Genomic DNA, 25808 nt, shown 5'->3' with positions numbered 1-25808 from the left:
TATACCACTGGCAGAAGAAAATACACACAGACAGATGAAGTTTGATGCGGTGTTTACACAGACTATGCGACCTTGCATTTACCTTCTGTGGTGTGTGTGTCTGCGCCACCTATGATGTCTGCGTTCTTGTTGAGTGTGGAATACGGTGTTAACTATCTTGTGGACAAGTAAACAAGTAAAACAAGTATACAATAATAAACAAACAAAAATTTGACCAACTGGGTACATTTTGTTTAGTTTTGCTGCCCACGAGGTTCTAAATGTATTCTCTCTAGGGGATTTAGGTATAAAGGATGCAATTAGATTATTTAGAGGTGTTATAAAATCTACAGTTTAGAGGATTAGGAGCTAGGGGTTAGTAGTGCTTATGGGTTAGGGTTAGGATAGTTAGGTTTAGGGTTTATAGTTAGGCGTTTATCTTGGGTGTTAAGGTATGGGTTATGGTAAGGGTATAGAAGGTATCGACGGTATGAGGTTACGGAAAAATCAGGATTTTGAAATGGATGAACGGATTTGTGTCCCGCCGCCAAGTTTTAGCTGTACAAAGTGTGTGTTGTGTGTGTGTGGGTGCTGTGTGGTGTGGTGTGTGTTGTGTAGTGTGGTGTGTGTGTGTGTGTGTGTGTGTGGTGTGTGTGTGTGTGTGTGTGATGTGTGTGTGTGTCGCTGTGTGTGGTGTGTGTGTGTGTGGTAGTGTGTGTTGTGTGTGGCGTAGTGTGTCTCCCGTGTGCCAGGCCCAGTAGTGTCCCTAGCAGCAGAAACAGAAATGCTGTGGGTAATAGTGCCTCTCAGAAACAAACAGAGCCAAACAGAGCCATAAGAGAACAAACACGCAGCAGAACATGGGCGAGACAGGGCAGATGCAGAGACAGAGCAGAACAAGGGCAGAACATAAGGGCCAGAGCAGAACAGGGCCACGAGAGGACAGGGCAGAACAGAGCGAGAGCAGAACAGGGACAGGCAGAGCAGAAAGGGCAGAAGCAGACAGGGCAGGATAGCAGAACAGAGCAGAGCAGTAACATGAAACAGCATAGGAAACAGAGGCAGAATAGGCACAGAACAGGCCAAGGCAAGAACCAGGGCAGAACAACGAAACAGAAACAGAGCAGAACAGCACCAGGGCAGAACATAGGCAGAACAGAGCAGAAGGCAAAAATGGCAGAGCAGAACAGGGCAGAACATAGCAGGAAAAGCAGAACAGGCGACCAATAGCAGAATCATGAACAGGCAAAGAACAGGCGCAGAAAAGGAGGCAAGAAGAACATGGGGCAGACCAGAGCAGAGCAGAGCAAGCCAGAATATAACAGAGCAGACAAAAATAACATGAACAGAGCAGAACAGGGCAGAACAGAACAGAGCAGAGCAGAACAACAGAATAGAACAGAGCAGAACAGAGCAGAACAGATAAACAGAGCAGAACAAATAATAACAAGCAGAACAGAGAGAGCAGAACAGAATAGAACAGAATAGAACAGAGCAGAACAGAAAGAACAGAATAAGAAGAAACAGAATATAACAGAATAGAACAGAGCCAGAACAAAGAAGCAGATAGAACAGAGCAAATAACAGCAATAAACAAACAGAGCAGAACAGAATAGAACAGAAGCTATAACGTCATAGAACAGTAGTAACAGAATTAAACAGAGCAGAACTAGAGAGAGCGAACCTAGACAGTATAGAGAGCAGAATATAAGCAGAGCAGAACAGAATTAGAACAGAGTAGGAAAGAGAGAAATAGAACAGATAGAACAGAATTAACAGAACAGAGCAGAACAGATATATAAGGCAGAACAAGCAAGACATAGATACAGGAATAGTTAACAGATATGATACAGAGGTAGAACAGCAGAAAGAACAGAATATAACAGAGCAGGAACAGAGCTAGAACAGAATATTAACAGGCAGAACAGAATAGAACAGAGCAGAAACAGAGGCAGAACAGAACAGAGCAGAACAGAACAGAGCAGAACAGAGCATAAACGAATATAACAGAGTAGAAACAGAACAGAACCAGAAGCAGAACAGAATATAAAGGACAGAACAGAAATAGAACAGAGTAGACAGAATTAGAAACAGAGCAGAACAGAATATAACAGAGCAGAACAGAATAGAACAGAGTAGAACAGAATAGAACAGAGTAGAACAGAATATAACAGAGCAGAACAGAATATAACAGAGCAGAACAGCATATAACAGAGTAGAACAGGATAGAACAGAGTAGAACAGAATATAACAGAATAGAACAGAGCAGAACAGAGCAGTGCTGTTTCATGCTGCTGAGACAGGAGTGCCAGGCTGGAGKKTTTTTTGAAGGGTTTAAAACCAGCCTGGCACTCCTGTCTCAAATAAATAACAAAATAACAGTAAAACAGACAACCGTGTGGAACAACAAGAAGCATAGAAATACAGAAAGCTAAGTCATGTCAAAACAACCCTAAAACATAACTGCTGAATATTGAGTAATTGTACTGTCAAATGGTTATGTAACGTAAGTGTTTATCGCGTAAATGGTAGCCGTGCTGAGCAATACTTGGCTCGATTCACCAGGTTTTATTACACACAGATGGAACGCAAATAAATCATTCAATGATGTCTTCTACAGAAAACGTTCCAATCTGACCTCTGAAAGAATGTTACTGTCATCTGCACAGAATGACATCTTTCTAAAACACCCAATATCTAGCACCTGACTCCAGTCATTTTGGATGATTTTATTTAGTTTCCCTTGATGTTTTGAGTATTATAACTGCAAGGTACTAAAGTAGCATGTGTTTACTACTATATCCTTGGAGTATTAGGAAGCAGCTAAACAGCCTTCTATAATGATGATAATAATAATAATAATAATAATAATAATAATAATAATAATAATAATAATACTACTACTACTACTACTACTAATACTAAATTCCATTTAGCAGACAATTTGATCCAAAGCGACTTACAGTTGTGCGTGACTCCCCTTAGCTATCACCAGGATATTATGAATGATAATTTTTAATATTAAACATGATTTCCTCTTTCCTCTTCAATCTCATCACTTCTTTTGAGTATGAATAATTGTATAAGAAAAAGGGATAGCTGTAACAAAAAGTGTATTTTCTTCAATTCTCTTACCTGGACAGGCTATCATGAGACACCGTAGATTCTTGGCTCTCCAGACAGGCACAGCTCTGCCTCTCAGCCTTGTGGGGGATGCAGTCCTGGCACGTCTCCTCCTCGGTTCTCTCCAGGCCAGACTCAATGGACGCAGCCTTGCACATCTGCTTGCGGTAGTACACGTGGATGCTCTCCCGGGAAGGCTTGTTCCCCTGGAATGTTACAACCAAGAATGCCTGTTAGAATTGGTGGTCCTAGTCCCACTTCATTTATTAAATAGGCTGTAATAACATTTGGAATAGGTAATTCCAATGATATTATTATGATATTGCTAGAAATAGTTCATATCAATGCTATGGTTTTACTACAGTATGGCATGGTAAATAATTATGCAACTAAATGGTTTTGTTGCTAGGCAGATATACTTGTTCACTGGTAACTTTCACAAAGCTGGTTTCTCATCCGTCATTGGGCGATTCACCTGGAGTATCAGGTAGTAGACCTTGTAATACGATACAGGTCACAAAATATATTTTTTAAAGACTCAAAATAGTCTAAATCTCCTGGCCGTGACGTTACCTTATTAACCTCGTGCGTGAGCATACAGCGCTCGATGTGCAGCACGGTGGAGATGTCCAGGTGTTCCTGACACATGGAGTTGATCCAGGCTGTGAAACTGTCCAACATGGCCAGGAACAACACCCAGGAGAACTTGACTATGTTGAAGACTCGCTTCAGGACGTTGTCTGAGAACAGGGAGGAAGACAACGCACATCTTTTAACAGCCAAGTCCACATCAGTCTTTATTCATTGAGACTTATAAGTGTAACTTCCTCGATGCAGAGGACATTGTGGGTTGGGTTGAGTAGTGAATCAGGGGTCGAGGCACCCAATCTAAGAAGTAAATTAAAATTACATTTCCAATTCCATGTCCTGAAATGGACTTTAAATGAAATAGAATTGACCCCAACCCTGGTTTGAACTGCACCAACCTGATCCATCTGTTTTCTTCTCCTCCTGATCCTCCTCTTCCATAGCAACATGAACTGCTGGATAGAAAAGATATTGAATATGGAATGAGTCAATGGAATCATACAAAATTATAAAATGATATCCCTTGCTGTGAAGATATAAAACTGTAACGCAAAAGTACCCTTCCAAACAATGACATCCCAAAATAAATTTACACACACGTGTTATTCAATCATTGCACCCACACTGCTCGCGCATGTCAATGAGCGTCTGCATAGCCAGACTCTAAAAAATTGTGTGACGTTTCACGTGCTGCAAGTCCCGCCTCTCCCATCTCCTCATTGGTTTTTAGGAGCATATACCCACATGGGTGATTGAAAGATGAACTGAGGTCCACACTCCAGTTGGTGGTGGTAATCCACCTTAAAGTTGGTTGCCAACCACCATATAAAGTCCAAAGAAGAAGAAGAAGCCTGAAGGAGGAGAGATTAACTTGGTTTACCCTTTTATCTGTGGATTAATTGTCAGAGTAGAGGACCTTGTGCATTTCAGGTAAAATAACAACCCAATGTTTATATCCCAGGACAAATTTGCTAGCAACAGCAAGCTAGCTAGCTAAATTGTCATAAATGTTTGCTTATCGACCTGTCCCCAATATAGTTGGTTCAGAGTTAATTTTGATATTCCAAACTTGTGGTGTCCTGATCACATCTGGTGTGAGGGGATATAATCAACATGCTCGCGATGGTGCACGTGGACGCATGCGCGCGAGCGGTCTGGTCAGCATGTAAGACAGTGTGGTGTTCTCCCAGACCTCATGTAAATCTATTTGGCTGAACTGAGAGACCGTCAGTCCAGCCTTCATATGGGATGAATTGAACATGTCTAATCAAACATGGCATCCTATCTTTCAGACCCAGGAATGCCTTGGCCCTGCCTGGAGTTGGAGCTGGGCTGGGCTGTGGGGAGGAGGGAGGGAAGGAAGGGGAGGAGGGGGGACTTGGCGGGACTGTGGACCGGACACAGCATGTCTCCCATTAGGGATGCAGCAAATCGTTAAGTAGGCGCTCTTGAACAGAAAAAGGGCACAACATACCCATTCATGGCTAGTCTAGGGCCTATAACGAGAAAACCTGAGAGGGTGAAACATACTGTAACACAACAAGTGCAGCATGGACGGATGGCGGCGAGACAAGGGTAAACATTGGGAGATGAGAGGCCTCCCGAGTTGCGTAGCGGTCTAAGGCACTGCATCGCAGTGCTTGAGGCGTCACTACAGGCCCAGGTTCTGACCCAGGCTGTGTCGCAGCCAGCCACAACCAGGTGACCCATGAGGCGGCGCACAATTGGCCTAGCGTCGTCCGGGTTAGGGGCGGGTTTGGCCAGCCAGGATGTCCTTGTCCCATCGCGCTCTAGCGACTCCTTGTGGCGGGCCGGGCGCATGCACACTGACTTCGGTCACCAGTTGTACGGCGTTTCCTCTGACACATTAGTGCGGCTGGCTTCCAGATTAAGCGAGCGATGTGTTAAAGGAGCAGTGCGGCTTGGCAGGGTCGTGTTTCGGAGGACGCATGGCTCTCGACCTTCGCCTCTCCCAAATCCGTACGGGAGTTGCAACGATGGCACAAGACTGTAACTACCAATTGGATACCACGAAATTGGGGAGGGAAAGGAGTAAAAAGTAAAAAAAAATTAAATAATAATACATAAAAATAAAACATTGGGAGGTGGGGGCAGGTTTCCCAGAGGAACTGCTAGCATATTAAATCTCCTACAAAGGGTGGGATAAGCCTGGTTAAGTCAAACTGAATGCTGCACTCACATTTACACAGTGTGCAGTCAGGTTACACCAGGCTATTTACACACGGTTCAGTCTGGTTACACCAGGCTATTTACACAGTGTTCAGTCTGGTTACACCAGGCTATTTACACAGTGTTCAGTCAGGTTACACCAGGCTATTTTACACAGTGTTTCAGTCAGGTTACACCAGGCTATTTACACAGTGTTCAGTCAGGTTACACCAGGCTATTTACACAGTGTTCAGTCAGGTTACACCGGCTATTTACACAGTGTTCAGTCACGGTTACACAGGCTATTACACAGTGTTCAGTCAGGTTACACCAGGCTATTTACACAGTGTTCAGTCAGGTTACACCAGGCTATTTACACAGTGTTCAGTCAGGTTACACCAGGCTATTTACAGTGTTCAGTCAGGTTACACCAGGCTATTTACAGTGTTCAGTCAGGTTACACCAGGCTATTTACAGTGTTCAGTCTGGTTACACCAGAAATGGAGGAGACTAAAAACCTATTATTTTCATCTGCTTTCAATGACAACTTGGGTCTTCCTGCTGCGCTTCATACCTTCCTCCAGGTCCTCTTTCCTTGACTTGCTGCTGCTCCCTTCAGTGTATTTCTTCCAGAAGCGGCGTTTCTCCTTGCTGCGCTCCTTCATGGCCGTCTTGGAATTGGTCATCCAGGCGTGGTAAACAAACTGTGGGGAGTGGATGTTAACAACCACACTGGTGGACTACTGATCAAACACAATGTGCCCAGAGGGACTGTTGAAAGCATGTTTGGCTGCTTAATTGGGACACTTACCCGTCCTTTAAGAGATTTGATTTTTAACGAGTCTGGTTCATGTTGACAGACTTGCCATTGGTGTGCTTTATCGAAAGTCAAGCAATGTGGCCCAAATTTTGCTCACACACTCAAAACCGAAGAGTTGAGTTGAAATGAGTGTAGGAAATGTGTCCGAATCAGGCAGCCAAAGAGAATATACCCTAGTCAACCAACCAGTAAGTCACAGGAAAACGCAAAAACCATTGACAAAGTACACAATGCAGAGGAGACCAGTTTCAGGGGGTGTTTTGATCCAATGAATTGAGATGTAAGGGAATGTGTTTATGGAGATGGGACAAAAAAGGGATTTACAATTGAGTAAAGCGCCCCTAAAGATGAACACATCCCACCATTCCTAGTTTGAGAACAGGGTTTTACATTTTATTTATATTTTTAAATGTAACCTTTACTTAACTAGGCAAGTCAGTTCAGAACAAATTATTATTTACAATGACGGCCTACAATGATGGGTTGGGGTTGATTCCATTTCAGTTCAGTACATTTCAGTTTCCTTCCTGAAATTGACCCAACTGAAATAGTATTGATCCCAACCCTGTTTAAGACACAGACCTAACTCCACAGAGAATTACCCTGGAAGAAAAGCCACTCAACACCACATCTCTCTCCCAAAGCACACACAGGGAGGAGATCTACGCCAGAAACAGAAGAGCAACACAGTTCACTGAATTTCAACTGCATGCATCATCAGCGGCCGCCATTTTGTCATGACTCGGCATCATCTTGTGAAATGGAGGAGCGGCCGTGGTATTTGAACAGAACTTTATTGACATCGTGGTCATGTATTGGAGTGAGAGGGGAAAATGCATTTAATGTCGTGAGAAAGTGGCTTGGACTGGAGTGGTCAAGGATACTCACAGTATACAAAAAGGGAAATACAAGATAGAGACCTAGTTGTGAGAGTACCTTGGCTGCCCTCATTATATACTGCAGAGCAGCTTTGGGCAGCTTAATGATAGACTTTGTTAAAGCCAGCAAGGCAGAGGAGGACAAAGCAGGGGTGAGAGTTAGAAGACCATAACATTTGTCACAAATAAAGGCCAAAACAAACACAACTCACAACAAAAGAATGTTAACAGTTGGCACTTGGTTAAAAGGAGAGAAAACTGTTAAGTGAGGAGAGAACAAACAAAATTTGGTAATTAGACTTGTTACCTGTTTGTGATAAGAACAATCACACATTAGAACAGAAATAGAAGCAAGCAGTCCTGTTTAAATAATCGATAAAAAAAAAGAAATGCACATAAAAAGACTATCCAACTGTTGTTACTGGACAAAAATCTATATTCTCACAATGCAGGACAGTGGTAAAGGGATTATTTCCTACGTTCGAGCAAACCTGAAATGCAGACTTCTTGGGCTGTTCTTCCTCATTTTTATCCTCCTCTTCCTCCTCTTCTTCACTGTCCGTCTCAAACAGGTAATAGTTACCACTTCTCACCACTGAGAGGGGAGTGAAAGACAAGGTTAAAGGTTACCCACTTATACTAGTCCACTTGTGTATTGCACTGTACCAGAGTATGTGAGTGGAGCAAAGTTGGAGCGGAGTGTACAGCGGAGCGGAGTGTACAGCGGAGCGGAGTGTACAGCGGAGCGGAGTGTACAGCGGAGCGGAGTGTACAGCGGAGCGGAAGTGTACAGGGAGCGGAGTGTACAGCGGAGCGGAGTGTACACGGAGCGAAAATGTACAGCGGAGCTGAGTGTACAGCGGAGCGGAGTGTCCAGCGGAGCGGAGTGTACAGCCGAGCGGAGTGTACAGCGGAGGGAGTGTACAGCGGAGCGGAGTGTACAGCGGAGCGGAGAGGTACAGCGGAGCGTTCCCAATTTGACTGCGAGGGCGGAGCGAGATTCCCAAAGGCTCCAGTAGTGCTCACTCGAGCTCAGGGCATGCCCGCCCAGCCTGCATTTGTAGTCTACTTGTGTGCTGCTATAGCCCTTGCTTTAGCTACTGTCATGTAGTATGCTAAATATTTTCATAAAGAAAATTAGATAAAACACACAGCGTGAAAAATCAAGGTGATTTACAAAGATGAGGACCAAGAGCAAGAGAGGGAGTGTGGTGATGTAGTGTCCACAACTAAAGAATCATTGTGGAATCTGAAAAGACACATATCCCAAAAGCATGATGGTGTTCTTACTACGTGCACATGCTAACAGAAAGGAACGAAGTGGGTAGATAGCTAAGTGTGTCATTGTAGCAAAGTATTTATAAACAAAAAATCGAATCTCTTAAAAGTTTCCTTCATTTCTGTTCTATTATCTATACAATAGGCCGTCATTGATTTTGGCTCAATGCCTGCCTGCCTGCCTGCCTGCCTGCCTGCCTGCCTGCCTGCCTGCCTGCCTGTGTGGCTCTGCAAACGCTGAGAGGATATTCTCCAGTGGCTCTGCAAACGCTGAGAGGATATTCTCCAGTGGCTCTGTAAACGCTGAGAGGATATTCTCCAGTGGCTCTGTAAACGCTGAGAGGATATTCTCTGCTGCTGGTCTGTTCTCCAGGCACCATCGCATGAGCCTGAAGCCACAGACTCTGGCCAAACTTGTTTCTAAAAATGAATTCAAAACCACTGTAGACTGAGCCTAATAGCACATTTCTATTTCAGTCTAAGTAAGTACATTTATAGAATATAATGACTTAATACAACTAAATGCTGTTTGAAAGCTAAATGCTTTAAGTCCCTACAAGTCTAGTGTCACACTCTGAAATGCTTCACAATGTATTTCTTTGTAGGCTATAGCCTTGGAATAATTTAAATAATATAGCCTAAATAATTCATTTCCGTTCCTTCTTAGGCTCCCTGTCTGAATCCTGACCTATCTAGAGTGTTTATATGCTGTTTAATATGACATGTAGCCTATTTGAAATTTATTCAAATACTTTTAATTCAAATCATATGGTTTGGTTTCAATACTTCAAACACAAATGGTAGTCACTAAAATAGATGGGTGTTGTTTAAATTTGGATTTTAATGAATGGAGCGAATTTAGAACGGCAATTATTTTTTTCTTTAGCGAAGCGGTTGGAAAGGATGTGGAGTTCTGGAACGTCCATGAGCAATGAACAGGAATGAACTCCGCTCACATACACACCACAGGCGGCTGGTGGCACCTTAATTGGGGAGAATAGGCTCGTAGTAATGGCTGGAATGGAATCATTGGAATGGTATTTAAACATCAAACACGTGGTTTCTGTCACGTTCCTGACCTTATTTTCCTTTGTTTAGCTGTGTTTAGTTGGTCAGGACGTGAGCTGGGTGGGCAGTCTATGTTGTTTGTTTCTATGTTTAGTTTCATTGTTAATTAGCCTTATATGGTTCTCAATCAGGGGTTGTTTGACGTTTCCTCTGATTGAGAACCATATTAAGGTAGGCTGTTCACACCGTTTGTTTGTGGATGATTGTCTTCCGTGTCAGTGTTGTTACCACACGGGACTGTTTCGTTTGTTTAGTCTGTTCCTGTTCGTGCGTTCTTTGTGTTCTATAATAGTTTTCATGTTCAGGTCTGTCTACGTCGTTTTGTTGTTTTGTAGTTATTCAAGTGTGCTTCGTGTTCGTCTTGTTTAATAAATCAACATGTATTCATCACCAGCTGCATTTTGGTCCGATCCTTGCTCCTCCTCAGACGAGGAGGAGAACATTCGTTACAGTTTCTTTGTGTTTGATACCATTCCATTCACTTCATTCCAGTCATTATCTGAGCCGTCCTCCCCTCACCAGCCTCCTATGGTACACACATATATAATACGTAATGACAAACTCAAATAAGATGTGATAATCATCTTGAGTGTCAATAAACAAATTCAAGCCTAACTTTGTTACATGTACAGTAACTACAGCCACATGAAATAGACAATATCTTATTGAAGAGGAATATTTAAAGCTGAATTGCTTCAAATATGAAATAAAAATGTTGAAGGTCTCTCACTGGATGCATGGTCAACCCACGGCCTCCACCACCGCTGTATTTTCTTCTCCCTGCTCCTTTCTTTATCTGAAAAACAAAGATTTTTGACCTTGATGGTTTGAATGAACAGTATATACAGTATTATGTAATCGTTGTGGGACTGTGATGTGTCTACAAACAGACGTATCGTTAAATCAATGCAAAACTTTATAGGCTGACATGGGTTGGCAGGACAAGATCATCCAATCATGGCTTTCAGTGCACTAGTTCCTCAAGGCCCAGAAGGCCTCTAGTAGTCCAACCTTCATCCTCCTCCTCCTCGTCCTTGCTGTGTCCGTGGCCTGCGTCTCCGCTCTCCTGCACCAAGCTCAAAATCCTCTCCTTCCCCCTCTTGAACTTCTGCTGTCGACTCTTGATACGGTCCATTCTGATTGGACACAGAGATAGAAACAACGACTAATGACCAGTAGGCTCTGACCACTGTGTATAATTGACAATGAATCTGTACTTTGGTTTTCTCTCTGTTCTTTGCGCTGGCTAGGAGTTGGTGCGTGTGTGGATGTGTTCAGACTGGTATCAGGTTGCGAGAGCAAAAGAGAGACCAATAGAGATGGAGATAGACAGCGAGAGACAGACAGAGAGAGACAGAGAGAGACAGAGAGAGAGAGAGACAGACAGAGAGAGACAGAGAGAAACAGAGAGAGAGACAGACAGAGAGAGAGACAGAGAGAGAGACAGAGAGACAGAGAGCGAGACAGAGAGAGAGACAGACAGACAGAGAGAGTGACTGAGAGAGTGACTGAGAGAGTGACTGAGAGAGACAGATAGAGAGAGAGACAAAGAGAGAGACAGATAGACAGATAAAGAGAGAAACAGAGAGAGAGAGACAGATAGCGAGAGAGACAGAGAGATAGAGAGCGAGAGAGAGAGTAAGAGAGAGTTAGAGTTCGAGAGCGAGAGAGAGTGAGAGAGAGAGAGTCAGAGAGAGCTAGAGTGCGAGAGCGAGAGAGAGAGAGTGAGAGAGAGAGAGAGAGAGAGAGAGAGTAAGAGAGAGTGAGAGAGAGAGAGAGAGAGAGAGAGAGAGAGAGAGAGAGAGAGAGAGAGAGAGAGAGAGAGAGAGAGAGAGAGAGAGAGAGAGAGAGAGAGAGAGAGAGAGAGAGAGGGGTGCTGACTGATCCTCTTGTCCTCCTAATGCAGTAGATGTGTCCCACTAACACACTGCTGCCCTGCGGCTCCACATATGAAAACTAAAGTACATCAACACAGTGTAGGAGGACATACATCGTAAATCACAGGGAAGGACTGTCCAAATCTAGTTCATCATGATGAATGGTGTCTTTACTCAGACCTGAATGTAGTAATGACTGGAATACCCTGGAATTAGGGTTCATTTGAGAGTACATACATGGTAACATCTGTGAGGCTTCTCTTTTCAGTGAGAGCTAATAAAATCACAACTGTTATGACAGAGTTTACGTCATATACTGTTTGTCTAATGTGTTGGGATATGAGTTGGGATATGAGTTGGGATATGAGTTGGGATATGAGTTGGGATATGAGTTTAGATATGAGTTGGGATAAGAGTTGGGATATGAGTTGGGATATGCAAAAAAATGTGTATAATACACACGTGTACATGTGTGAAATAGGACACGTATAAGCACCCAGCTAATTATTATTATTATATTAAATCTCTGTGTGTACATCATCCATGTTTAATGACTGTATATTATGTGTGTGTGTGTACGGCACATATGTATTGTATTATATGTGTATATTTTCTGTCTGTAGAAAATACATGTTCTCACTGTCTCTTCAGCAGGTCCATCGACCTCTTCTCCACTTCGATCCTGGCTTTTACAGCTTTCACTATGGTCGCTTGGAACAGCTCAGCCCCTCTAACACACAACACACACAATACATCTAATATAAATTGAAAAATAAATTGAATACACAGTAAAGTTTAATTGAATTTAGTTTTATTTTAATGGTCATTGGAAAAGTAAAGTAAACAAAACTAAACCAAACGACATTAAAGTTTACCTGGAGGCGAGGATCTGTGAGGAGCGAATGTCGGCGACCACGTGCAGGAAGTAGTAGCTCATGAATACGCGTCGCTGTAGCAACAGGAAGGCAAAACAGATGCTGTCCCAGATGATGCCTGCCTCGTCGCTAGGCAACTCACAATGCTTGTTGGCCTGTTGCTCAGCTGCAACGATTTCAAAAAACATAATCATCAAATATTTGTTCATTCTTTACATTTTGAAGAAAGTGAAACTTTTCTCCTCAACCCCAAATATACTGTACAGCCCCCATCCACTTCAGATGGAGTTACCATCAAGCATTCTCCTCAACCCCAAATATACTGTACAGCCCCCATCCACTTTAGATGGAGTTACCATCAAGCATTTCTGAACATTCAACGGAATAATGCTTCGCAAATCCTTTTAAGCGGGTGTACATTTTCTGTCACATATCAAAACAGAGAAAATGTGTTTCCAAAGGCATTCTGCTTCATAGTGGTGGTAGGGTCACTTACGTTTAGAATAGTCTTTTATAGTGGTGGTAGGGTCACTTACGTTTAGAATAGTCTTTTATAGTGGTGGTTCACTTACGTTTAGAATAGTCTTTTATAGTGGTGGTAGGGTCACTTACGTTTAGAATAGTCTTTTATAGTGGTGGTAGGGTCACTTACGTTTAGAATAGTCTTTTATAGTGGTGGTAGGGTCACTTACGTTTAGAATAGCCTTTTATAGTGGTGGTAGGGTCACTTACGTTTAGAATAGCCTTTTATAGTGCAGGCCAGGCTGAACAGCTGTATGAGCCAACAGTGATTGGTGACCAGGGACTTTATGTATCCACAGGCCAGTATCTGAGGACCGCGAGGACAAACCACAGTCAGCTAAAACATGACACAGCAGCAAACAATCACACCACTATATCTACTGTATACTGTTGTTGCAGAATTAAAACGAACATATTACATTGAATCTCTATGGCTGCTGCAGACCGCTTGTTTCAGCACTATTGGTTCGTTTTTTAAATTTTAAATAATGGACTGAATTTCTATCTATGCCTCCCACCTATCACTGAATCCAATATCTTACTTCAACCTTTGTTGCCAAGATGTCCCCCCAACTAATCTCAAATTCAGTCTGCCGAATTCTGACTCTACCCAGTATTCAACAACACCGTAGCCAGTGTCATCGACACCTACCGAGAGGATGTTCTTCATGGTGATAACAAACACGTTGTAGGCGATCAGGAAGTCCCAATAGTGCAGGATGCTTTTGATTGGCTTGAGCAGCAGGTCACCCCCAAAGAGCAGGAAGTAAAAGCAGGCCACCAGGTAGCCCATACAGAAGATGGAGATGCGCGTGGTGCCTGTGATGAAGATGATGGTGAGCACGAACCAGAAGAGGTAGCTGAACATGATCACCTTCAGCATGTCCAGGTAGGATCTGGGGGAGGGGAATTCATTAGTACCCTTGACCTGCAGTCAAATGACCTAGTGGCCTCCTGGGTGGAATGTTATTATTATTTCTCAGAATTTAATAATTAATAAACATTATTTTAAAAACCTGCCGAAAATCTGGAGTTTCTATGTCAAACAGTTTAGTTATATTTCAGTCTTCTGTGATGTATATAAAGTGCAATATTGGGATGCAAACTCACAATGTAATACATTTCAACTCTATATCTGACATGCTACAGCCGTCTTCTTTGTTTAAGCCCATAACCATGTGTGTGAGGTGTATACTTTTGTTTCAAAGTAGATTTGTTCTTTGGATTCTGTTGTGGAATTTGACCTCAGGTTTTAAACCTGAGTATGTTGAGAGCCTACCGTTGCCGTATACAGTAGCAAAGCTAACGTTCAACAAAAAAAAGTATTCTGTAATAGTAAACGCTTTCTGATATCCACACAGAGATGAGCCCAAGTGATGAGCAGAGCTACGCTGTGTACTTTAGGATTCTACAACCCAATATTCAACTTTTCAATATTTCAATATTGTTGACTTCACTGACACGTCATCACCACCTCACATTGTTTTTACTGGCAGATGTACAGTATGTATGTGAACTGGAGGAGCAGTGGTGTCATCGAGGCTTCGGAGCACATTGACAGATGGGTCTGGGGGGGGTCGTTTCAGATACAACTTTGTGATGACAGGTTCAAAGAGCCAGCTGTCACGGGGTTAAAGGCCACTAGTGTCAGAACGGTTCCCCTTGTTTCAGGAAGACTATTGAGTTACAGGAACATGGAAAGCCGTGTTTGAGTCACTCACAGGACACAGTTGAAGGCTTGGGTGGAGTGATTTTTTTTTACATAGTTGAGTTATCTGATACCAGGAAAGTGTGCGGGAGAGAGCTGTGAGAGCGGTGGGAAAACACAGGTGTTTGACAATGTGTTATCTGTGCTCCACTTTGAGATGGGCTATCCGATCGCTCATTTAACTCACCTCACGTCAAAACAATTGGATAGTTACAGGAGGAGTAACTCAAGGAATGTGTCTAAAGTGACTCTTTAATATGTACTTTGGAGAGAGACACAGAGACAGAGAGAGAGAGAGACAGAGAGACACAGAGACAGAGAGAGAGACACAGAGAGAGAGAGAGACAGAGAGATACAGACAGAGAGAGAGAGAGACAGAGAGACACAGAGAGAGAGAGAGAGAGAGAGAGGAGAGAGAAGAGAGAGAGAGAAGAGAGAGAGAGAGAGAGAGAGAGAGAGAGAGAGAGAGAGAGAGAGAGAGAGCAGAGAGAGGAGAGAGAGAGACCGAGAGAGAGAGAGAGAGAGAGAGAGAGAGAGAGAGAGAGAGAGAGAGAGAGAGAGAGAGAGAGAGAGAGAGGCGAGAGAGAGAGAGAGAGTGGAATGATTTGACCTGAATGTCATGTAGTAGAAGGTAGTTCACCAAATGACTCTTGCCTGATGACTAACCTTGTCTAAGATCAAACGACTCATATTGTCTCTCTGTGAAAAACACAGGCACTTTAACACATAAGGATAACTCGTTCTCGAGTAACAGGTTTTGAATCCTGATCAGACACAGCCTGTGAACCAGCCCCTTACCTGCAGTGTATGAAGTCTGGGACGGGGTTGTGTTGACTGAAGGAGGCGGCGTCCCTGCAGATCTCCGTGTTGTCACCGGCCAGGAGGCGCACGGCTTCCTCGTTCTCCTCCTCAAACACCTGTCTCTGCAGCGAGGCACACAGCAGCAGCATGAAGTCATCTACAGAAGACAGGAGAGGAAAGGAGGAGGAGGAGCAAGAGGAGGAGGAGGTGGAGGAGGCGAAGGAAGAGGAGGAAGAAGGCGAGGAAGATGAGGAGGAGGAGCAGAGAACCCCGTCCCAATCCTAGTCCCAATCCCAGTCCCAGTCCCAATTCCAGTCCCAGTCCCATTCCAAGTCCCAATCCCAGTCCCAATTCCAGCCCCAGTCCCAATCTCAGTCCCAATCCCAGTCCCAATCCTAGTCCCAATTCCAATCCCAGTCCCAGTCCCAATCCCAGTCCCAGTCCCAGTCCCAATCTTAATGGCAAATGCTCAGTCCATGGTTGTACTCACAGAGCAGGAACATTGGGTTGGGCTTGGTGTGGAAGTCAGGGAAGTACAGCCACTTGATGACGTTGGAGTCTGTGGAGGACGAGGGGAACCTCCATGGGTAGTCTGGGAGGAGGAGTTTAGTAAGTTTTCTCCTTCATAGACGCTATTGACTCATGACACATACAACAACTCTGATTTATAATGTATAAAACATGATCATTACGCAGTGATGAAATGATGACCTGTGTCTTGAGTACTGAAATACCAAGGGGTGACATGTAGACAAAACAAAATGTCTGCAGCAGGGGAGCCTCGGATTGGTCCACCCACCTTTGCAGGCGGCCGGGGGGACGCCAATGCAGACAAAGTACTGGAAGGTGAGCATGCAGGCCAGGAAGCAACAGTACTTGGGCCAGGTGTCAGCGATGGCCTTCCGGCGCCGCTGGTAGATGACTGCGATCAGGCCGAAAGCGTGGAGCATGGCGTAGAAGTCCATCCTCTGGCCAATCACGTTCACCGCCAACAGTAAGCATGTCTGACGATGCAATGATAATGTTTAGGAACATTTTTACTCAAGAGACTTTATATTGGGTTTACAGATGTAGGATCTTAGTTTGTGCCAGTTTGCTACAACAGGAAAATGATCCTGCAGCAACAGGAAATGATCCTGCTACAACAGGAAATGTGAATTATTATGTTGATTATAATTAATGGACATTTTTTAGGGGTTGATACATTTTTCATTTTAAACCTCAAATACACGACAAGTTTTATATTTCCTGGGTTCAGAAGTAGGTGTTATGGCTCAGTCTTAATTCCATACAATGTAGGTGACTCAACAATTACTTTGTCGTCCATGAAAGGTATTTCAAAACAGAGATATAGTGGTAAATATTCCAACTATCACACAAGTAAAAAACAATCAGAGTGTATTTGCGAACTCAACAGTGACATGACATCATACCTCCAGGCCGAACTTGTAGAAGAAGTAGTTGATGAAATACTTGGCACCGTTGACGATGCTGTCGTCGAGGTGTTGCCGGGTGATATCGTGGAAGATGGTTCTGGTGACGGGCGTGGTGAGGTTGTTCCTCATGCGGTACAGGTCCTGGTGGCGGTAGATGGTCACCTCGAACACCAGCAGGGCCAGAATCAACAGGTTGTTCTGGATGGAGATGGACATAGGACAGATACATGGGTCAGGGTTGAAATGACAGTGTATATATTCATGATTTAAACATGGGAACCACCATGAAAAACATTGATCCAACCAAAGAAATCCTATTCAATTACTAATTTCGAAATGTCTAACTCCTAATTCTATGGGTCCAACCAACTGTTTTCAGGCTGTATCCAAGGATGAAGTGTAATTTGAGCACTACAAAGGGCAGTTAGGGAGATGATACCAGTGTATAATATAACACGGTTACAGTAGTTTCAGTTATATGTGAGGGAGACAGGTTGTGTATGTATGTGTGTGTGTGTGTGTGTGTGTGTGTCTGCGTGTGTGTGTATTTGTGTGCGTGCGCACGCTGCATATGTGCCTATGTGTGTGTGTGTGTGTGTGTGTAGTCAGGTTCCCAGTGCAGCGTCTCTCCTCCACTCACCCTCAGGTTCTCCAGTAGGGGGGAGAACTTGCGGAGACCCACCCAGTTGGCTGGGTCCACAGGGGCGCTGTAGAGCAGGGAGTGAGCCATCTCACTCCTCTGGTTATCCGTGTAGTTCACAGGCTACAGACGAGAGGACAGGAGTGCCATTAACGTCCTGAACCAGTACAGGCTAGCACAACACAGACAAGGAGCATAATGATACATCGAGATAAATAGAGAAACATAGAGATAAATAGAGAAACATAGAGATAAATAGAGAAACATAGAGATAAATACAGAAACATAGAGATAAACAGAGAAACATAGAGATAAATAGAGAAACATAGAGATAAATACAGAAACATAGAGATACATAGAGATACATAGAGATAAATAGAGATACATAGAGATAAATACAGAAACATAGAGATAAATACAGAAACATAGAGATACATAGAGAAACATAGAGATAAATACAGAAACATAGAGATAAATAGAGAAACATAGAGATAAATAGAGATACATAGAGATAAATAGAGATACATAGAGATAAATAGAGATAAATAGAGATACATAGAGATAAATAGAGATACATATAGATAAATAGAGAAACATAGAGATAAATAGAGATACATAGAGATAAATAGAGATAAATAGAGATACATAGAGATAAATAGAGAAACATAGAGATACATAGATATAAATAGAGATACATAGAGATAAATAGAGATACATAGAGATACATAGAGATAAATAGAGAAACATAGAGATAAATAGAGATAAATAGAGATACATAGAGATAAATAGAACAGGAACATATAGGAAAGAAAATATTGGGAAGTGGAACATAATGTACATACAGCACCCCCCCACTCCACAAACACACAAACACACCCCCCCTGTCCACCACCCCAACACTCCCTGAACATAATGTACATACAGCCCCCCCCCCACTCCACAAACACACTAACACACACCCCCCTGTCCACCACCCCAACACTCCCTGAACATAATGTACATACAGCCCCCCCCCACTCCACAAACACACACACCCTTTCCACCACCCGACACTCCCTGGGCTGCTACCCACCATGGTGCAGTTCTTCGAGTACGTAGAGGGGTTTATAGAGGTCAGTTGGTAGAGCATCTTGCAGACGATGATGACACAGGTCCAGACGGTACAGACGCTGGAGGCCAGGGGCCTGAACTGACCGAAGGGCAGGGCAAACGCCCAACTCACCAGGAACACGTAGTTGAACAGAGACACCTGGAGAAAACAGGACAGAAGAGACACCTTCACTTCCTGGACATTCTTGTTAATTTGTTAATTTAGTTGGGCCTCAATATAGGCAAAGGGTTGTAATTACTAGGCTATATTCATTTACTTTAGGCCCGCAATTTGTATTTTTAAAATGTATTATATAGGCTACATGTGACTGTATGGTGTGTGCGTTCGGGCACGTGCATATGATTGCAATAGCAATAATGCTCAGGAAAATTTTAAAGATTAGGTTATTAGGGCAGCAGGTAGCCTAGTGGTTAGAGAGTTGGGCCAGTAACCAAAAGGTTGCTGGATCGAATCCCTGAGCTGACAAGGTAAACATCTGTCGTTCTGCCGCTGAGCAAGGCAGTTAATCCACTGTTCCCTGGGCACCGTGGATGTTGATTAAAGCAGCACCCCCACACCTCTATGTTTCAGAGGGGTAGGGTTAAACGTGGCAGACACATTTCAGTTGTACAACTGACTAGGTTTCCCTCATATTCATTTTTCATCCATAGATCTATGTTAATTCCCCTTAATGTGCTAACTAACCTCCAAACGAGCTTCAATGCCATACAACACTCCTTCGTGGCCTCCAACTGCTCTTAAACGCTTGTAAAACCAAATACATGCTTTCAACCGTTCGCTGCCCGCACCCGCCCGCCCGACTAGCATCACCACCCTGGACGGTTCCGACCTAGAATATGTGGACAATTATAAATACCAAGGTGCCTGGTTAGACTGTAAACTCTCCTTCCACACTCATATTAAACATCTCCAATCCAAAATCAAATCTATAATCGGCTTTCTATTTCGCAACCAAGCCTCCTTCACTCACGCCGCCAAACTTACCCTCGTAAAACTGACTATCCTACCGATCCTCGACTTCGGCGATGTCATCTACAAAATAGCTTCCAATACTCTACTCAGCAAACTGGATGCAGTCTATCACAGGGACATCCGTTTTGTTACCAAATCCCCTTATACCACCCACCACTGCAACCTGTATGCTCTAGTTGGCTGGCCCTCGCTACATATTCGTCGCCAGACCCACTGGCTCCAGGTCATCTATAAGTCTATGCTGGGTAAAGCTCCGCCTTATCTCAGTTCACTAGTCACGATAACAACACCCACCCGTAGCACGCGTTCCAGCAGGTATATCTCACTGRTCAYCCCCAAAGCCAACACCTCATTTGGCCGCCTTTATTTCCAGTTCTCTGCTGCCWGTGACTGGAAMGAATTGCAAAGATCGCTGAAGTTGGAGACTTTTATTTCCCTCAGCAACTTTAAACATCAGCTATCTGAGCAGCTAACCGATCGCTGCAGCTGTACATAGTCCATCTGTAAATTGCCCACCCAATCTACCTACCTCATCCCCATACTGTTTTTATTTACTTTTCTGCTCTTTTGCACACCAGTATCTCTACTTGCACATCATCATCTGCTCATTTATCACTCCAGTGCTAATCTGCTAAATTGTAATTATTCACTCCTATGGCCTATTTATTGCCTACCTCCTCATGCCTTTTGCACACACTGTATATAGACTTTCTTTTTTTTCTACTGTGTCATTGACTTGTTTATTGTGTTATTGGCTTGTTTATTGTTTATTCCATGTGTAACTCTGTGTTGTTGTATGTGTTGAACTGCTTTGCTTTATCTTGGCCAGGTCRCARTTGTAAATGAGAACTTGTTCTCAACTGGTCTACCTGGTTAAATAAAGGTGAAATAAAAAAATAAACATAGTGAAACTTTTTGGTATTTTTTCTTAAAAACCCTCAGTTCCTTTTAGTAACGTGACAGAAAACAGGGTAGGTACTGTTTTTGGGGTCTGTCGTTTCTTTGAGGGTTTTTCTAAAGTCTTTCAAAATGTTATGTTTTATTTTAGTTTAGGGTTACACAACTGTCTTATTAATTGTTTTGTTTTTGTGAAGCACTACTCAGTCTGGGTAAAGTTATTCTTTAATACTTCTGTAACATAAACAGTTGATTTAAAGCAGGCCCCTGGAATGTTCGGGGCAGTGGGCATGTGGTCAAGACGAAGAACATTTTAACATTCTTAAAAGAGGAAAGGGTTTCAATTGCTATGCTACAGGAGACCCATTTATCTTCAACAGAACATGCTAAGCTGAAGAGGGACTGGGTGGGCCAGGTGAGCTGCCATCCTTGTAAATAAAAATGTCCCATTTATATTTGAGCACCAACATACAGAACCTGAAGGACTATTTATTTTGATTACAGATAATATACTTGGTCAACATATTACTATACTAAAAGTATATGGTCCGAACACAGACTCCACCAAATGTATGTCTGACATGATTATATTATTTAATCAACACTGCAAGGGTTTATTTCAGAAGAATTTAATTGTACTTTGGGTAAATTGGATAAATCATCAACTGCTCCAGTCTGGAATCATAGAGCCTCAAATACTCTCAGAAGCGTTTGTGATTAATCTGGTTTAGTAGACGTATGGAGAGCTCTAAATCCTAATGTGAGAGACTATACTTTCTACCCTAGAACCCATAATTCATCATCTAGATTGGACAATTCTTTTATGCCCTCTACTTACATGCATGTTGTCCAGTCATGTGCTATTGTATATATAGTCATTTCTGACCATGCCCCAGTGTAAATAGATATCGAAATTGGCAACAAAAATCCCCAAAACAAGATATTGGAGACTTAATACGTCTCTGCTTAACAATGAAGGATTCTGCTCTGTGATAAAAGATAAATGATCACATTACTGGCTCGACAATCAACTCTCTCTTGTCTCAGCTGCAACTATCTGGGATGCTGCTAAAGCAACCATTAGGGGTTATATCATTTCCCAAGCGCCTCTGATCAAGAAGATTAGAATGGAAAATTGGGAAAAACTGGAGGCTGAAGTAAAGCATTTTGAACTTTTTCATAACCAACAACCAACCCAGGCGAACTGTAATTCACTGGCTTGTGCTGAGGCTAAACTCAATGTAGAGCACACAAAGCATGTAAAAAAAATGGTGGTTTTTTACCAAGCAAAAATATGAGAAGTTCAGTAATCGTCCAAGCCGAGTTAAAAAAGAACAGAATGAAAGATGTATTAAGTCTATAAGGATGGCAGATGGCTGCACTTCTTATGATCCGTTGCTTATCAATAATACGTTTTGCGACATCCATAAATCTCTTTATACTTCACAATGTACAAGACCAAACAATGAAATTACAAAATATCTGAATAAGATCATCTTGCCCACTATATCAGATGAGCATAGAATTAGACTAAATGCTTCCTTTACTCCTGAAGAGGTTTGGGAAACTATTAAGGCAATGCCTTCTGGCAAGGCACCCGGCCTAGACGGCTACTCTGCAGAGTTCTACAAGAAGTTCTGGCCTGAGATATGCCCCATCTTCATGCCTGCTCTAAATTATATGTTTGAAAGAGACATCATACCAGAGTCCTGGAAAACTGCATCCATTAGTCTGATACTAAAAATGGACAAAACCCCCATGAAACTGCTCTTCATTTAGACCTATCAGCTTGCTAGGAGTTGATGTTAAAATAGTCACTAAGACACTTGCCCGCTGGTAGGAGGCCCTACTTCCAGCCATCATTMAAATACTTGGGCATATATGCTACTCCAAATCTTCAAGACCTGTTCACTTCAAATAATATGCCTTGCTCACAAAGATTAAACAGGACCTGGTTAACTGGTCTACCCTACCAAACTCTTTTTGTCAGGATTAATGTCTTCAGGATGAATATCCTTTCTCGGCTAAATGATCTATTCCAAAATATCCCCTGCCATCTATCTCAGTCCTTTTTTCAGAAAAGGAATGCTAGTAAATGTAAATATATCTGGAATAATAAGAAATCTAGAAACAAATTTACCAAACGAATTAAGACTAAGGATTTAGAAGGGGTCTCTTTGCCAAATCTGCAACAATATTACTGGTCTGCTCAGATCAAGCACATTATTAGTTGGTGACTAGACAGACGCCACTCACTAGCATGTCATCCAAGAGCATTAGCTTCCTTAYCTTTTATTAATAGCTTTGAAAAGATCCAGGCCTTATCTGAAAATTGTACAATACATAATAGACTCTTAGCTTGGAAAGATGCAAGGAGGTACTTGGAGATTCCAAACCATACAGTATATCACTCTGGTCACTGATTGCCCTCAATCCAGATCCCCCCCCCCCCCAAATAAGGAGTATTGGACTTCTGGACTGGAAGACGAAAGGTATTGCTGACCTTACGCCTTTATTTACTCAGGACACTCTAAAATCATTCCAACGGATAAAAACTGAGTTTAACTTACCCAACAAAGATATTTTTAAGTACGTACAACTTAGACGCTCAATAGAGGCTCAGAAGAAAGTGGATAAACTACGTTTTCAAATGACTGAAGTTGAAAACCTATTTACTAATCCTACTGTTCGGAGAGGTTTATACTCTATTTTATTGAACAGAAGTGCCTCATCCTATGCTGCATTGAGACATGTTTGAGAGAGAGACTGGGACATGGGACATGCATTTGGTGAGGAAGAATGGGCTTCTATCTATGAAAGGGTCTACACGAAATGCACCTCCATAAGCATTCAATAAATACATTTCACTTTTTTTCATAGAACCTACTTTACACCTGTCCACCTTCACAGAATGTTTTCCAATGCATCACATTTRTGTTTCGAATGTAAACAGGATACTGGCACCTTCATGAAAGTTTTTTGGTACTGCAGCAGAATCCAGTCTTATTTACTTATTTTTGTAAGAGGTGTTGACAAGCTGAAGGTCCCGAGCTGTCTGTTTAAAATACTAGCACACAGCTCGGATCCCCACGCATACCCCACAAGACATGCCACCAGAGGTCTCTTCACAGTCCCCAAGTCCAGAACAGACTATGGGAGGTACACAGTACTATATAGAGCCATGACTCCATGGAACTCTATTCCACATCAGGTAACTGATGATAGCAGTAAAATCAGATTTAAAAAGCAGGTAAAAATACACCTTATGGAACAGCGGGGACTGTGAAGTAACACAAACACAGGCACAGACACATGCAGACAATCACATGATAACATACGCACTATACACACACGTACACATGGATTTTGCGTTGTAGATATGTGGTAGTGGAGTATGGGCCTGGGGGTACACACTTACTGTGTTGTGAATTCTATAATGTATTGTATTGTATAATGTATTGTAATGTTTTTAAAATTGTATAACTGCCTTAATTTTGCTTGACCCCAGGAAGAGTAGCTACTGCCTTGCCTTGGCAGCAGCTAATGGGGATCCATAATAAATACAAATTGGAATGATATTCATTTACACATCCAGAAGAACTTGAGTAGATAATCAGCTCTTTCACTGAATGTCTATTTCCTCTACCTTGATTGTGACGTTCTGTTTGACCCTGACTCTGAACGTTTGTTCAATTCCCTTGTTTAGTTAGACAAAAAATGCATATTGTTATTGTGGTCCACACCTGATGTCAGGTTTTGGCCAGGACTGTTCAGGTTTTGGTCACTAGATGTCCCCATTGCACCTTTTTTGTACCTTTAGTTTTTTCCTTGCTCTAATTATTGTTTGCACCTGTGTGTCGTTCCCTTGTTAGTATTTAAACCCTGTGTGTTCCTCAGTTCTTTGCTCAGTGTTTGTATGTTAGCACCCAGCCCCAGCCTTGTTGTGAACATATATTTCTCTTATTGGATTTTCCAGAGGTTCTCTGGTTTAGTGCTTGTGTATTTTTGAGTAGTCTTTTGAGGTTTGTTTTTCCCTGCTGTTTTTACCACTTTGTGGAGTTTCTTTGTATTTTGGAGGATATCCATTTTGTGCCTCTTGGCTTTATTTTTGGACGTGGTGGATTTATATTCTTTGCCTGAAGATCTTGTCCTTTTATTAAACCACCATCTCTAGTACTGCTGAGTCTGCCTCATCTTCTGGGTTCTGCCGACTATTAGTGACTGTTTCTCTCACCGGGTCCTGACACCTGAAGTATCATCTGAGAGAATGTGGCTTTCTCAAGCTTCTGCTATTCTACCCCTAGAGAAACTTACCTTTGATTTACACCAGAAGTCTGATACATTTAGGTAAATCTGGTCTCCTATGTGGGAAACCTCCTATAAATAACCCATATTATAATTGTGATGTTTTTCTTTTACGACTGCATTTTTGTATAACGTTCTGCTGTATCCTTATTCATTTTATTGGACTTAGTCTGTGTTGTGCACTTTGTTTGGTAGTCTATGTAACCCCTGTTAAAAGAAAACATTCTAATAAAAAGATAATTACAAAAAAAAAAGGTTATTCGACTGTCCCCATAGGAGAACCCTTTGAAGAACCCTTTTTGGTACCAGGTAGAACCCTTTTGAGCTCCACGTAGAACCCKTTACACAGAGAGTTCTACATGGAATCCAAAAGAGTTCTACCTGGAACCAAAAAGCGTTCTCCTATGGGGACAGCGGAAGAACCCTTTTGGAGCCCTTGTTTCTGAGTGTATAACGGATTTTGGAAACGCATATTTTGAGGGAGGAGGAAAGTTGCCCGTTACATTGTAAAGACCATTTAGAGAGCACGTGAACAGTATTCTCCTTGCAATCTTGATGAGATGGTGGCTGAATAGGTCACCTCTTTGACTGAGACCCAGATGATGTAGGAGGAGACGATCTTGATGATGTGGAGCTCCAGGAGCCACCAGACGGTCTGCTGCAGCTGCTGGAAGTACTGCAGAAACTTGAGGAAGAGCACCGTGAGGCGGTCCACCACTAGATACCACTTACTCCTCAGGTCTGGGGAAGAGAGGGAGAGG

General features: G+C 42.6%; 1 protein-coding gene across 1 annotated transcript in view; it reads right to left on the bottom strand.

Annotated features, from left to right (window-relative positions):
- LOC111973502 (piezo-type mechanosensitive ion channel component 2-like) overlaps window positions 1-25808 on the bottom strand; it is a 221509-nt gene that overhangs the window by 20423 nt on the left and 175278 nt on the right. Inside the window, 19 exon segments of the mRNA XM_070446791.1 lie at window positions 3115-3308; window positions 3676-3842; window positions 4089-4145; window positions 6434-6563; window positions 7616-7700; window positions 8029-8152; window positions 10634-10699; window positions 10915-11039; window positions 12421-12510; window positions 12656-12821; window positions 13388-13484; window positions 13830-14073; window positions 15684-15843; window positions 16177-16278; window positions 16486-16690; window positions 17120-17320; window positions 17763-17885; window positions 18835-19011; window positions 25628-25788. Of these exon segments, the coding sequence (XP_070302892.1) occupies window positions 3115-3308; window positions 3676-3842; window positions 4089-4145; window positions 6434-6563; window positions 7616-7700; window positions 8029-8152; window positions 10634-10699; window positions 10915-11039; window positions 12421-12510; window positions 12656-12821; window positions 13388-13484; window positions 13830-14073; window positions 15684-15843; window positions 16177-16278; window positions 16486-16690; window positions 17120-17320; window positions 17763-17885; window positions 18835-19011; window positions 25628-25788 (2674 nt within the window).

The sequence above is a fragment of the Salvelinus sp. IW2-2015 genome, linkage group LG14, assembly GCF_002910315.2.
Source record: "Salvelinus sp. IW2-2015 linkage group LG14, ASM291031v2, whole genome shotgun sequence".
Classification (NCBI taxonomy): Eukaryota; Metazoa; Chordata; class Actinopteri; order Salmoniformes; family Salmonidae; genus Salvelinus; species Salvelinus sp. IW2-2015.
The sequence above is the reverse complement of the archived record's forward strand: the minus strand, read 5'-3'. Positions and strand labels throughout refer to the sequence as shown.